This window comes from Amblyomma maculatum, chromosome 6 (genome assembly GCF_055883805.1).
Source record: "Amblyomma maculatum isolate TAMU_Amacu chromosome 6, ASM5588380v1, whole genome shotgun sequence".
Taxonomy (NCBI): domain Eukaryota; kingdom Metazoa; phylum Arthropoda; class Arachnida; order Ixodida; family Ixodidae; genus Amblyomma; species Amblyomma maculatum.
Genome location: NC_139349.1, coordinates 81,808,876 through 81,821,374, shown reverse-complemented (window position 1 = coordinate 81,821,374; position 12,499 = coordinate 81,808,876). Strand labels below are relative to the sequence as shown.

General features: G+C 41.4%; 1 protein-coding gene across 2 annotated transcripts in view; it reads right to left on the bottom strand.

Annotated features, from left to right (window-relative positions):
• The window catches only part of LOC146186107 (ubiquitin-conjugating enzyme E2 Z-like), a 42,791-nt gene that overhangs the window by 29,126 nt on the left and 1,166 nt on the right, over nt 1-12,499 (bottom strand). For both annotated transcript variants that reach the window (XM_084607044.1, XM_084607045.1), the window contains exons 2-4: nt 10,568-10,640; nt 5,081-5,268; nt 2,130-2,241 (exon numbers count right to left, since the gene is read on the bottom strand). In XM_084607044.1, coding sequence (XP_084463170.1) covers nt 2,130-2,241; nt 5,081-5,268; nt 10,568-10,640 — 373 coding nt within the window. The remainder of the gene's footprint in view (nt 1-2,129; nt 2,242-5,080; nt 5,269-10,567; nt 10,641-12,499) is intronic.

The following is a 12,499-nucleotide window of genomic DNA, read 5'->3' as shown; positions in this document are numbered from 1 at the left end:
GGAGAGTGGTCCGCGGCATCAATGCTTTCTTTGTAGCCGAGACAGAGCGCCATAGCCCTAATACTATATATTTTGACGGTCGCACCGGACTTGTTCGTGATAAGCGAGTGTTCGTCCAAAGTGGGCCCGTTATAAGTGGGCTCGACTGTACCTGAATAAATTTTTCAAGGCAAGGCAGGCCCATGTATTCAAAATATTATGTCTGGAGTTTGTCATAATTAATTTGATTAATCAACATAGGTCTAATTGATAACAAAAAATTCAGTGCTATGCTACTATTTTTCAACAAGAAAGTTTAGAAAAAAGGCTTTGTCTTGCCCTGAGGAAGCTATCTAGGAATCAGCATGACAAATTGCACAATGCCAGTGCCTTTCGCAATTTCTCCAGGCCTAATATATAGGACCCATTCGAACCAATTTGATATGCTTCTGTAACTTGAGAACTAATATGCACAATTCTGTGAAACCTGGAGGTCTTTAATTTGTTAATGTCATGACCCTGTCCTGAAAATTTCATCATGATAACTTGAGAAACAAAAAAGTTATTGTTCTCTCAACTTTTGAGACCCGTTTTTTAGAATCAATTTTTTGAACGGTGTGGCTGCTAGGGAAAGTCATATCTCATGAACCGCTTATTGGATTTTCATGGGGTTTTTATTGTTACATACCTAAGTAATTTTCTGAGAGAAAGACAATTCGTTCTTTTCAAAATATTTCATGCGTAATTAGGGGCAGTCAATTAAAATATTGTTAAGTGTAAATTTTAACACTAAATTTGAGGCTGTACTAAAATTTTTCAGTGATGAAATTTGGAAAAAGGGAATTGTCTTGCCCTGGGGAAACTATCCAGGAATGATCATAACAAATTTCACACTGCTCGCACACTTTGCAAGTTCTCCAGGCCTGCCCCTAGGGACCCATGTAAACTATCTTGATATACTCCACTAACTTGAGAACCGATGAGCCCAGCTCCACAAAACTTGGTAGTTCTTCAAATGTGTGTACTATGAGCATACCGTGTAAATTTCATTCAAATATCTCAAGAAATAAAAAAGTTGGTGTTCAAGGGTAGGCTCCCCCCTTAAGAATAGGCTACGGAAGCATTATAATGACTGGCTGACAATGCAAGACCACCAGCTCAGCGCCTCACGAAAAAATTTTGACGACCGATATTTCGAGATAATGCGAGTTCGAGTTAACAAGAGTTTACTGTATTGTTATGCTTATAAAGGCTCCACAATAAACAAACGAAGTGCTTCTCAAACTTTTCTTGAAGATTTTTTTCCACTTGCCCTCAGGAGGCCTTCACATTTCTCTACTTATATTACATGATAAAGAGTAGTGCACAGCACTGGGCCGGGCTGGGTGAAAGATTCCCATGCAGTGTAATTCCATTTTCAAACAGTACACTTCTTCAAATTTCGGTTCTGCCTTCTGCCCCTTTTGATGGCCTATTCAGTGGCAATTTCAGCTTAAATTAGGGGCAAAATGCAACCCGGCAGGCAGCACTTACCAAGAGGAAATAGTCAATTATTTTCGTGCTATTATTTCTTGATGCGGAAAAAGGGAGACAAATTATTCTATTTATTTATTTATGTGGATACGTGCAGGGTCAAAGGAGCATTTTTAGCACTGAAGCAGGGAGGACATTTCTTTGAACATTACCACATTATGAAACAGTAGCAGGTCAACAACATGCGCAAGGAGACCTAAACTTTTCACGGGGATTAATACCGTTTTCAGAAACATGGTGCATCATCCTACTGTGCTCTTAGAGCGCAATAAGATGTCAATGAAACTGGGCTCTAATCCTGAAAAACCTTTTCGTCATATCTTTTGATACAGCATAAGCTACACAGACAAAAAAAAACAGTGAAAGAATGTGGACAAATAAACACACAGCACAGGTCAAGCGTTTGTCCTGTGGTGTATGTCTTACACACTGTTCTGGCTTTTTTTTTTTTCGTCAATTAGCCATGAATCAACTAGCCGAGACAGAAGTTCTCATTCATGTGCTACAGTACTCGCCTGTTCTCAGGTAAAACGTGGCAGTAAGCTTTAACTTCACTAATGCAAAGGAAGCTGCCCTTACCCCAAAACAAGGGTAAATCAGCCATGTAAAGAACAAACCGTTTCATATCCAGGCTCGTTGTAGTAGGGATTTTCTGTCATCAGAGACTGGATAGAAACCAGTACGCTTGCGATGCACTGTGCTGGACTCCAGGCTGGTCCAACCCAGGTCCTGCACACGGCGCAGCAGAATGGGATGTTTATACACATGAAGTAGGAATGTGAAAGCACCATATGCACAAAGCTATGTTAAATCAACCAGCAAAGAATAGCTTGAAATTACTAATAAAATCCTCTCCCCCCCCCCCCCCCCCTGCTTTTTCCCTAGTGCAGCTCACATAAAAAAAAAAAAAAATTCTTTTATGGTCGATTTGACTGCATGTGCCATGAGAGCACCTTTTGACTTGAACCAATTAAGGCACTAACTAGACTTAATTCTTTTCATTTATTTGATCCTCGAAGGCCCAAGGGTATTACACAAAGAGGGCTACAATCGTGCATGATAAAGGTAGGCACAAGGAACACACACACTATAAACTATAGAAGTTAAACAAAAATAAATAAAGGTCAATGCATGATCAATGGTAAAGCTGCTGAAACATTCACATGCTCTGGAAATGGCTAGCAAGTTCCAAACGAAATGATTTGCAACTGCTGCATGAAACTACAAAGATATCATTTGGGACGGCATAACAGAAAATCATCGCATTGGGGAAAAAAAAACTATTCGTGGTTGATGAGGTAATTTACTGCGTCAGAATACTCAAAAGAAATCAGCGTGACGGCATTTAGACACTCCCTATTCTTATAGTCCTTGCTTTTCTTTTATCATTCAGCTTCCAGACATCCAGACACCCTTTATTGCGACCACCGATGAGATGCAGTTGTCTTAGTCACAGCCACCTCATCAACCACGAATAGTTTTTTTTATAATAATAATAATAACAACAAAAAAAACTATTCGTGGTTGATGAGGTAATGGAGTGGCTTTGACTAAGACGACTGCATCTCATCGGTGGTCGCAATAAAGGATGTCTGGAAGCTGAATGATAAAAGAAAGCAAGGACGAGAGATGACACGACATGACTCAAGTGTGGATAAGAATAGGGAGTATTTAAATGCCGTCACGCTGATTTCCTTTGAGTATTCTGATGCAGTAAATTGAGCTGCGTGATCATGGATGGTTTCGTGCTCGGCAGTGAGGCACGCTTGAAATGGATGCCAGATGGATGAAGCGAATTTGAGTTTGGGACGAACGAACTGTTGATAAGCCAGTTTTTTTAACTTTCGAAGATGTCGATTTGAGGTACTTGTATGACAATGTAGGGGCAACCGGGACAGGGTTAATGCTATATGAACGCTGAGTTATAGTGCGTTTGTGGGATAATGACAATGGTTGACATCTGTCAAGGTTTAAAGGCATCGACCATGTGTCCCATCATGTGGTTGTTGTATTAACGTTTTTTTTTTTTCTTTTGCAGTAGTTGACTATAGGTGAAATGGCAAACTGGGCTGTAGATGACACAGTCATTTGCAAATAGTCCTAGTTCAGTGGCTATGTTAGATGCAAGGTAGCTGATGTAATGAATAGTGGCGGGGATAAGCCGGTCCTCAAGAGGATATCTGGAGTAATTTGGTAAAGGGTGAGTGGTGGCTGCTGCATGAGGTGAATTATATGCTCCCATTAAAAAATCGATTGGCCCAGGTTATTAGGTTTGCCTAGGGAAGAGAGTTGAGTGAGCTGGTCTGAGAATGAAATGCTGTCGAAGGCCTCGGAAAAATCTAAAAAGATGGCATCGATTTGAAGGTTATTGTCAATAAAGTGGAGGATGGAATGAATAAATTCAGCCAACCAGGTTTCACAGGGGTAGTGTTTTCAAAAACTGTGCTGATGCTGATAGAAGTTTATTGAATCCAGATGGCTCATTTGGTTGAACAATATGACATGTCTGAGTAACTTGGAATGAAGGCTCGTTAACGAAATAAGGCGACAGTTGAAAGAATTTGTGCGATCACCTTTCTTAAAGATTGGTAGGATTTATGCAATATTCCAGTCATCGGTAACTTCTTCGGATTCAAAGGGTTGGGTAAATATTAGATGCAATACCTCGCTTCAGACTAAAGTGGTACATTTTAGGGGTGTACAGTTGATATGGTCGGAGTCAGCGGATGATGAAGCCTTGAGGGAGCTGATTAAATTATCTAGGTCTGCCGGACTGACTGTGACTTTGGCGTGGCTAATGTTGATACGGCTGGAAAAAGATTGTGGCTGCTAGCAGATGAGGAAAACAGTGAACAGATATAATTATTTAGGGAAGTATACACATCTGTGCAATCCTAGTTTGAATTCTGTTTGCAAATACCATCTGCACCCTGAAATAGAGATAAACAATGTTTACTTTTTATTTCCCCTCTTTTTCCCTGATTAGACATTTGATTCAGTATTCAAAGGCACTTTTTTTTTTCATATTTGTGTTGATTCATATTCAAAAATTTCAATACTCACATATCTCTAATTAAAAGTAAATTCTGCATCAAGGGTGTTTCACTTGCACGCTTCTGAAGCTTGTATTAAATAATACGATTTTCACACATGTTTCAATTTGCAATTCCAGAGAAAATCATATCAACAAGGTTCTACTGCATTTCGTTTTTGGTAACCGTAATGAACGTAAGCATATTATTAAGTTTTCGATTTTGAAGCCAAGTTAGAATCCCTAGGCTCAATGCTGCAACCAAAATTCGGATACAACTCTTGGGTGATCCGATCAACAACATAGTGAAGTCTTATCCACCAGTTTGCTACCCCAAACCTGGAGCATAATACTCTGAGTTAAGGTGAAATTGTTCATGGTTTCTTGTGTACCTATTTCTGCTTACAGCTTTTTGTTTGCTTGTATTGTAAATTATTTGCGTTTATTTGATGAATCCACCCCTATGCAATGCCTGCAAGGGCCCTTAGGATATTTGAAATAAAAGTAAACAAAAAACCTCAGCGGGCATCTGCTTACCCAAGGATGCTGAGGCAGACCTTCCCGTTGTTGTAGAGGTTTGGGTTGAAGCGCACCCTACCGGCGTCTGTGGTCATGAGGCGCACTCGTGGTGGCTGGATCGGGTAGTCTGGTGGACACTTCATGAGGAAGTGGAAGAATCCTCCTTCGTACGGTGTATCGAAGGGGCCCAGCACAAGGGCATGGATCTGCACAGTGCCGCAGGAAGTTATGTAGGCAACACGGGAGACAGGTGGACACCACAAAACGTTCGCCTACAACAGACATGCTTTCAAAATGCTTGCGTCAGGGTCCTAGGTCAGCGGTAGGGCATGCTGTGCACTATTCATACTGCACGATTATGAATACCGAGACACGCGGTGCAGCCGTGGGGTAGCCCAAATCTTTCATTGAGCGAGTGAAAAGCACACGTGCCAGGCTGCTACTGCCATCTGTTCGTGGTTCAAAAAGCTTGGTTTCGCCAGTGGTGGGTCATATCAGGCTTAAGAAAAAATTAAATAATGAAATTTGACCCACGGGTAGGTCACAATGCACAGGCTTGAAAAAACACTGCCGCACGAGCTTCCTTCGAGCATTTATATAAAAAAAAGGGCATTTCAAACTCAACTACAAACGCCCTTAAATCAACCCCAATGGTATCTTCACTTTTAAAGGCACAGTTTAAACCATTTGAAGGTAACCATTTGAGGGCTAACCTAGTCAGATTAAACTGCTCAGACACGGTTCATTTCGCGAAAACTCAACACAATGCGTGGGCTAGCCCACGCTAGGTTAGTGGAAAGCTAGTGTGGGCTAGCTTTGCACTGTCATGTCTGGTGCAGACTAAGCGGCCATGATGCAGCACAAAATCTCTTGGTCCATTTCGCTGGAATGAAAGTGACAACCTTCAAATCGTGCTAGACTGTTTATCGCAGTCAATCTCCATCCAACTCTGTTGTTTGGCTCTCACTGCAGCGGAATTGGGGTTTAAAAATGGAACATTTTTTTTAGTGCGCCACTAGCGCTAGGGCTTCCATTGCACCAAAAAGCCACTGTCTGTCTGGTCCTTTTCACAAGTGAGGTTGGCGGTATCAGTTGAATTGGCAGAAGCTGGCTGCCAACCTGGGCAGCTCTTTTGAGATGGAAACTGAACCCGCTGAAACCCTTAAGGACCTTTCACATGATGCGGCATGCACAAAAACTTTTAGTCCAGTCGTGGTGTTGGTGCAGCGCCAATCCCAACCGCACTTTCAGATAATTGTAGTGCCTGCAATTGCTGTTGGTGAGACACGAGCGGCATCGGCATAATTTAAAATAACAAACGTAAAACACGCTTATTACCTATGTACTTTTTATTGCAATGTGAGGCACTGTATAAAAAAAAAAGGTATATTTAAGTTTTCTTTTTTGTATGCAACTAGGCACAAAGTTTTGCTGTGGCTAAGCGTGCTTTTCGGCATTGCTTCAGTTCGCCCCTAATTGAATATAAGCGTAATACACACTTGCTCTCTGAGCTTCTCATTCTTCTCTAAAAAAAAAAAAAGAAAGAAGCAGTAGCTAGAAGCAAGAACTCGCGGATCCGATGAGAACGGTCAAGCAGATGCTTTCTTCAATCGGCGGTTGGTTGTGACCGGGGGCACCTTCTGCTCTTGGAGCAGTGTTGCCACTTCGAGGCACTGGTGGATGAGACCGATTCAGCTCTACCGAAAACAGGAATCTGAGTATTACCCGGTGATCAGTTCGTACCGAACACTGCAGCAGCGCGTCCAGACCGAGTGGAAATTAGCTCTGATTTGACAGTTTCCGCTACGTCATATTGTGCGATGTCACATCTCAGAATTCCATTGGCTAACGGCTGCTTCGTTCGCAGTCGCGGCAGCGGTTGCTGCGACTGTGCGGCGTGCGACCAACTCATTGGAAGCCTGCCGCTAACACTCTGCGACGAGAGCAGCGTGCCTTTCTGCTGCTGTGCAGCTGACATCGCACTCTGCTACGGTGAGAATTGAATCATGTCAAACGGCCTTTAGAATCCCGATGCAAACACGCTACTCCTAGGCTAAGCAGGCACGTTTATATACCTTGGTTAAAGCGGAATGCTATACTTGTGCTACTCTTGCCAACTGGGCCAAAAATACATCATCCGATATGTCAATTGAGGTAAGCCACTTCAAATCGAACAAAAACATAGAAAATCAAGGTAAACACTCAAAACCCAAGGCTAACCGTGCTGGCGCACAATCATTCGTCTTTAACGCAAAGATAGAGTACCCATTAAAAAAACTGAGAATAAAAAAAAAAGAAAGCAGCAGCTCGCCCCCCTCCCTTTTTTTATTTAAAAAAGCTACCTTGTGTGGAAATGAGTGAAGATGTGGTCTCACATGACCTGCTGCGTCAGCAAATAAATAATGTCACCACGGTTTGCTTATGAAAATGACCAATGGCAATGGTTCCTGTATTTCATTTCTTGGCCCCATAATGCTTGGTATGCACTTGTTCTACAAAAAGCAGTAATGCAACTGGTGTTCATTTACGTTCGCAGAGGCACATAGATTGCTCTAATATATTTGCAGTTATTTTTTTTTCTAAGGCAAGGTTGAAGTGCCAGCTACCAGAGATGCAGCGGGCCTGCTCCAAGAAAAATTCCTGCAAGAACTAAGCCTAAACACAAAACAGGCTGAAATTTCTGTGCCTATAAATATATTATGCAGAACTAGCTAACAACTAAGCAGTTTAGAATTTTTCTCTCCATTTGCTCTATGCATTTATGTATTTGTCTGTAGTTGCACAATTAGGGTATTTCGGAAATTATTGAAATTAGCTAGACTTTATATTCACTGTACTGCTTAAGCTATGAATGCAATCAATTATTTTCCAAGGATAATATTTGTTGCTACACTTCCACACTTACTTCTACAGTAAAATCTCTTTACAAAAGACATGGTTACAAGAGACATTTGGTTAAAAGAGACAATTAAAAATAGTTTGGTTTGTTTTTGAAAGTTTGTCATGTTAACAACATTGCATACAAAAGACATGCTTACAAGAGACGCTCTCTTACTAAGGACAACTTTTGCAGGCCCCTAAAGTAACTTCTTCACTATTTAGAAGAGACAACTTACCCAGGTATGCTCAAACAACACAGCTAACTCATACCAACGTGTATATGTGCAGCAGTTTAGATTTCCTTATCTAAATTCTGTTCTATATCAGTGTCCTTTATTTGTTGCAATATGTCAGGAATCAAGGAGGAATGCCTCCTCTTGACTGGGAGGAGGCACTTACAACAAAAAAAGGACACTGATATGGAACAGGATCCGTTCAGATCTTATCTGTTCAGGCTTAGGTAATGTATTCTTTATGTGGCGGTTTGATGTTCATGTATCAACAAACGCTAGCTAAATGCACCTGCACGGGAGGTTCTGTGTGGGCAACAGCATTGCAGTTACCGATAACGATTTTGCTTACTTTTCAGTCAGCTGAATTGTGCTTTCCCCAAAGTGCCCTATTTGTGCCACATAGAAAACGAGTTATTTTGCAAAACCAGAACACTTGCATCATAATTAAGCGCAACCTTCAATCAACTAGCTTATGCTAGGGCTAATTGACCGGCTAGTCAGAATCATGAAGACATAAAATATACGTAGGCCTATGAAAATGTTGACCAGGCTCCGTTTCAGGATGCAAGTTCTGCTCATGTTCTGTTAAGAGAGAGAGAGAAAACAGCTTGAAATGCACGTTGAAACTTTGCCTGACTGTTGGTGGCTCGCATACTGTGCGAGACAAGTGGGCTTCAAAAGACGTTAACATTTTGGAACAGTGGGCAGTAACCGTCTTCACACTCTGCCAGTGCGAGACAAGTGGGCTTCAAAAGACGTTAACATTTTGGAACAGTGGACAGTAACCGTCTTCACACTCTGCCAGTGCCCGGTGCTACCTAACTCAAAAGCAGCAAGTTTCCACCGATATGGCACAATTTTTCTCATTTTTATCAGAATGGTCTGGCACGGTTAGGTGCACCTGGCACAAAGGTTGCTTCACTGTTGTGTTCGACATTTTGAGCTATAAACCACTCCAGAAAGTGGTCGAAGGGCGCTGCCATATTGGAGACTGCCTGTGCTTGTAGCACAGGTTTCTTAAATGCTGAGGATTCCCTCCCACACACCTGCTTCGCAACCCAGTCAAGTTGATTTCTCAGAGGTTGTGAAAAGATCTAAATTAAAAGCACGCACTCACAAAAAAAAAATGCACGAAGCATCGCTGAAGGATTTATGCCACATTCTCACAAGGAAGAGAGAACCTACCTATACAGAAGAAATTCTCGGAGTTCGTGCTATGCTGCGACTAAAATACTGCCTTGGAGTAATGTTTCGTTCTCGGTTTTACTCAAACTGTTTGTTCAATATCATCCATATAAGAATAAACCCTGGGCAAAGGTGCTTTGTTTTTTTCTTGGAACTGAACCCTCAAATGGCTGCCCATTGGCCAAGAACATGAAGGAAGGTCCTAATACTCTAACAAGAGGCAATATAGACGAACTATGTTAATAGGCTCTATCACAGTCTGCAACAGTGGTGTGCTATTTTCTGAGCACGTCGCACTTAATACCATTAGGAACATTTACTCAGGACTGCACATAAAACCACCTTTTACAGACACTAGTTAAGACAAAGGCCCAGCATGACGCAGGCTTACAATCTTAATGGACGGCCTCCCGTATTTTACCACACATGAACGGGTATGGCATCAGAGCTGTATAAGTCAGTATATGAGGCACGTGCAAAATGAGGACCAAGGCTGGGCTCAGCACGCAGCACTTTAAAGGGCTGAACACTCAAAGGGGGAATATATCAGAGATAATCAGTCACACTCACACCTACAAAAGAAGAAAACTTGATAACCAAAAAAGTATACATATGCACCAATAATGAATGCAGCCTTACAACAACAAATGAAATGGAGAAAGCATTTCCCTTTGTAATTAACAGCAAAATATAGCAACAAATGCTGAACACTGTAAAACTTCAGTAAAAACATTAATTATATCGTTACAGCAGCTTTTGCAATCAATATGTTTGTATCAATATGTGCTGTTTTGTTAGTGCATCTTTTTGCTGTGCTCTAATAAACTAACTCACCTATGATAAAAGAAATGAGGGACACTTGACGTTATAGCGTACGCTACCAGCCCACATATAAAGCCCCGCTTTAACCTTAAGAATGCGCCTGCGTGGCCTAGAGGTAATGTGAATGCAAGGGTCCCGGCAGGGTGATTTTGATATCACCCTCCCATATGAAAGGAGAGCCCCGAGTTGGCAGCTCCTGCGAAACGTAATGTCAGGCAACCATACATCTAGTTAGTGCTCGGCCCTGTCAGCTGCGAGAGCCATACTCGTCCGGCAGACGGCCGCCTGCGCCGGATTTTCGTTGAATGGGACCTTTAACGGTGTCACATTAAAAACATAAAAGAACCAAGTATGCTACGTGGTAGGGATCTGAAGAGCTTGCCACCTTGGTTATGTTGTTCTCCTCTGGTGCAATGAAGACACCTGGCGGTGGTTGGGTGTAGATGTCCATGATGTCACTGTGGCAAAAGAAAACAAAGAAAAAATATGGTACATACTGCCTCTGCATTAGAAAAAGGGAAATGTTAAGTAGCAGAGTTTAGCTGGCCATGAACTTGAGCCCATGAGCTCACAGCAGAGTTGTTTTGCTACAGTTAGTAGACAACATTGAGTTTTGATCATAGATAAGTGTGATAGTGAAAACAGTCAAGCCCTGCAATGGTGAGATCCATGGGGAAGGCAAAATTTACAAGACATTAAAAGCTCGTCACTATGGTGGAAGGTGGTGATAAGGTTACACGCAACATAAATGCTTAAGGTAGAAGATTAAACAGCTGTCACCAGAGCTCAGTGGCAAAGCACCAAATGTGAAATTCATAGGTCTGAGGTTTTGGACCCCACACTGGCGTGTGGTTGTTTCTTCTATTTCTAGCTTTCCTTCTCATCAGTGGCTGTTGCCTCCTTTCTCAGTAATGCATCAACTAGCCAGCCGCAATGTTCTCGCAAGATAAGAACCTGGAACTTCCAGTTGGAGAAATCATTTTAGCAGCATGGCGGCTGGGACTGTAGAGGCAGTCATTCAGCAGCATTGTCAATGTGTGCCACATATATAGTCACATTTTTCTTGACTAACTAGTAAAAGTTCACAAAGATTGCATGCTTTCTTTTTAAATACACAATCCAGACCTCATGTCACTTAAGGACATACCAAAACACCAATTAGAATGCCATTTTTTTTACCCCCGTAATAGTCCTTCAGCATGAAAAAAAAAATTTAAAACATCATCAAGCATATGAATTCAGTGACTATAGTATCAAAGCTATAGGAAAGCTGAATTATTGCATTGTTTCTCCTTTTTTTTTAAAGTACAAAAGCACCAAAGAATCTTTGCAAATGGCACATGTGATGGTCTCTGCTATCAGCAGAAACTTGCACAATGAGCAGAGTATAAAAGTGTAATACTGTGAGTCTTAATTTTTATGTTTCAGTTCAGGTCTTATCCAGTTCTTGTTTTCTGTTTCATAAATTGGATTTGTACTTGCGTGTGTCTTTATATACTTAGCTATTCGCTGTTCTTTGGTCACGTGAACTGATCACATAACTATGTGCACTCGCTTAATAAACATCAGTCGTCCTCTTTCGTCAAGTGCACTGACTGAGTCTCGGCTCCCTATTTTATGGCTGCCCTGCCCTATACAACACTGATAAAGGGGAAATAAATTGATAATTCCATTGGCAACACAAAGGGCACACGAGCTAAAAACATGAAACCCATATTCTCCCTTTCTAGACACAAAAGTTTTCTCACATTTCCACACGCCATTTATACAACAGAATGCTTCTCTGAAGATATTTCATAAAATTATTCTATTGGCAACAAGAAAATCATCAAGACATAACACAAACTCTCACAGCCATGAATAAGGGAGCGAGTCAGTCATTGGTGCACACATATTTATGCTCTCGGTCCATGTGACCAAAGAACAGCCAATACCCAAGAACATAATGACATACGCAAGTACAAATCCAATCAATGGAACAGAAACAAGAACTGAATGAAACCTAAACTGAAGCCCAATCATGGCATAATAGAAAGGTTGAAAGTTGGCGATTTGAATCTTGTTCATTTTCAAGGTAGCGCAAAAAACGAGGACCAAGGAGTAGAAGGGCACAGCACGAGCACTGAATATAATAGAAAGCACAACTAGTTCAGGGGAATGGAACCAAAATTTATATCCAAAAGTTACAGTTTACATCCTGCAGCTAAGTGCTGACAAGTATTTTGAATGAGCACTAATTCCTTTCAAATGACAAAATGATAAAATAATTTGCCTGTTTAGCTACATGGCTCTTAATGGCCAATGGCATGTTGTCCAG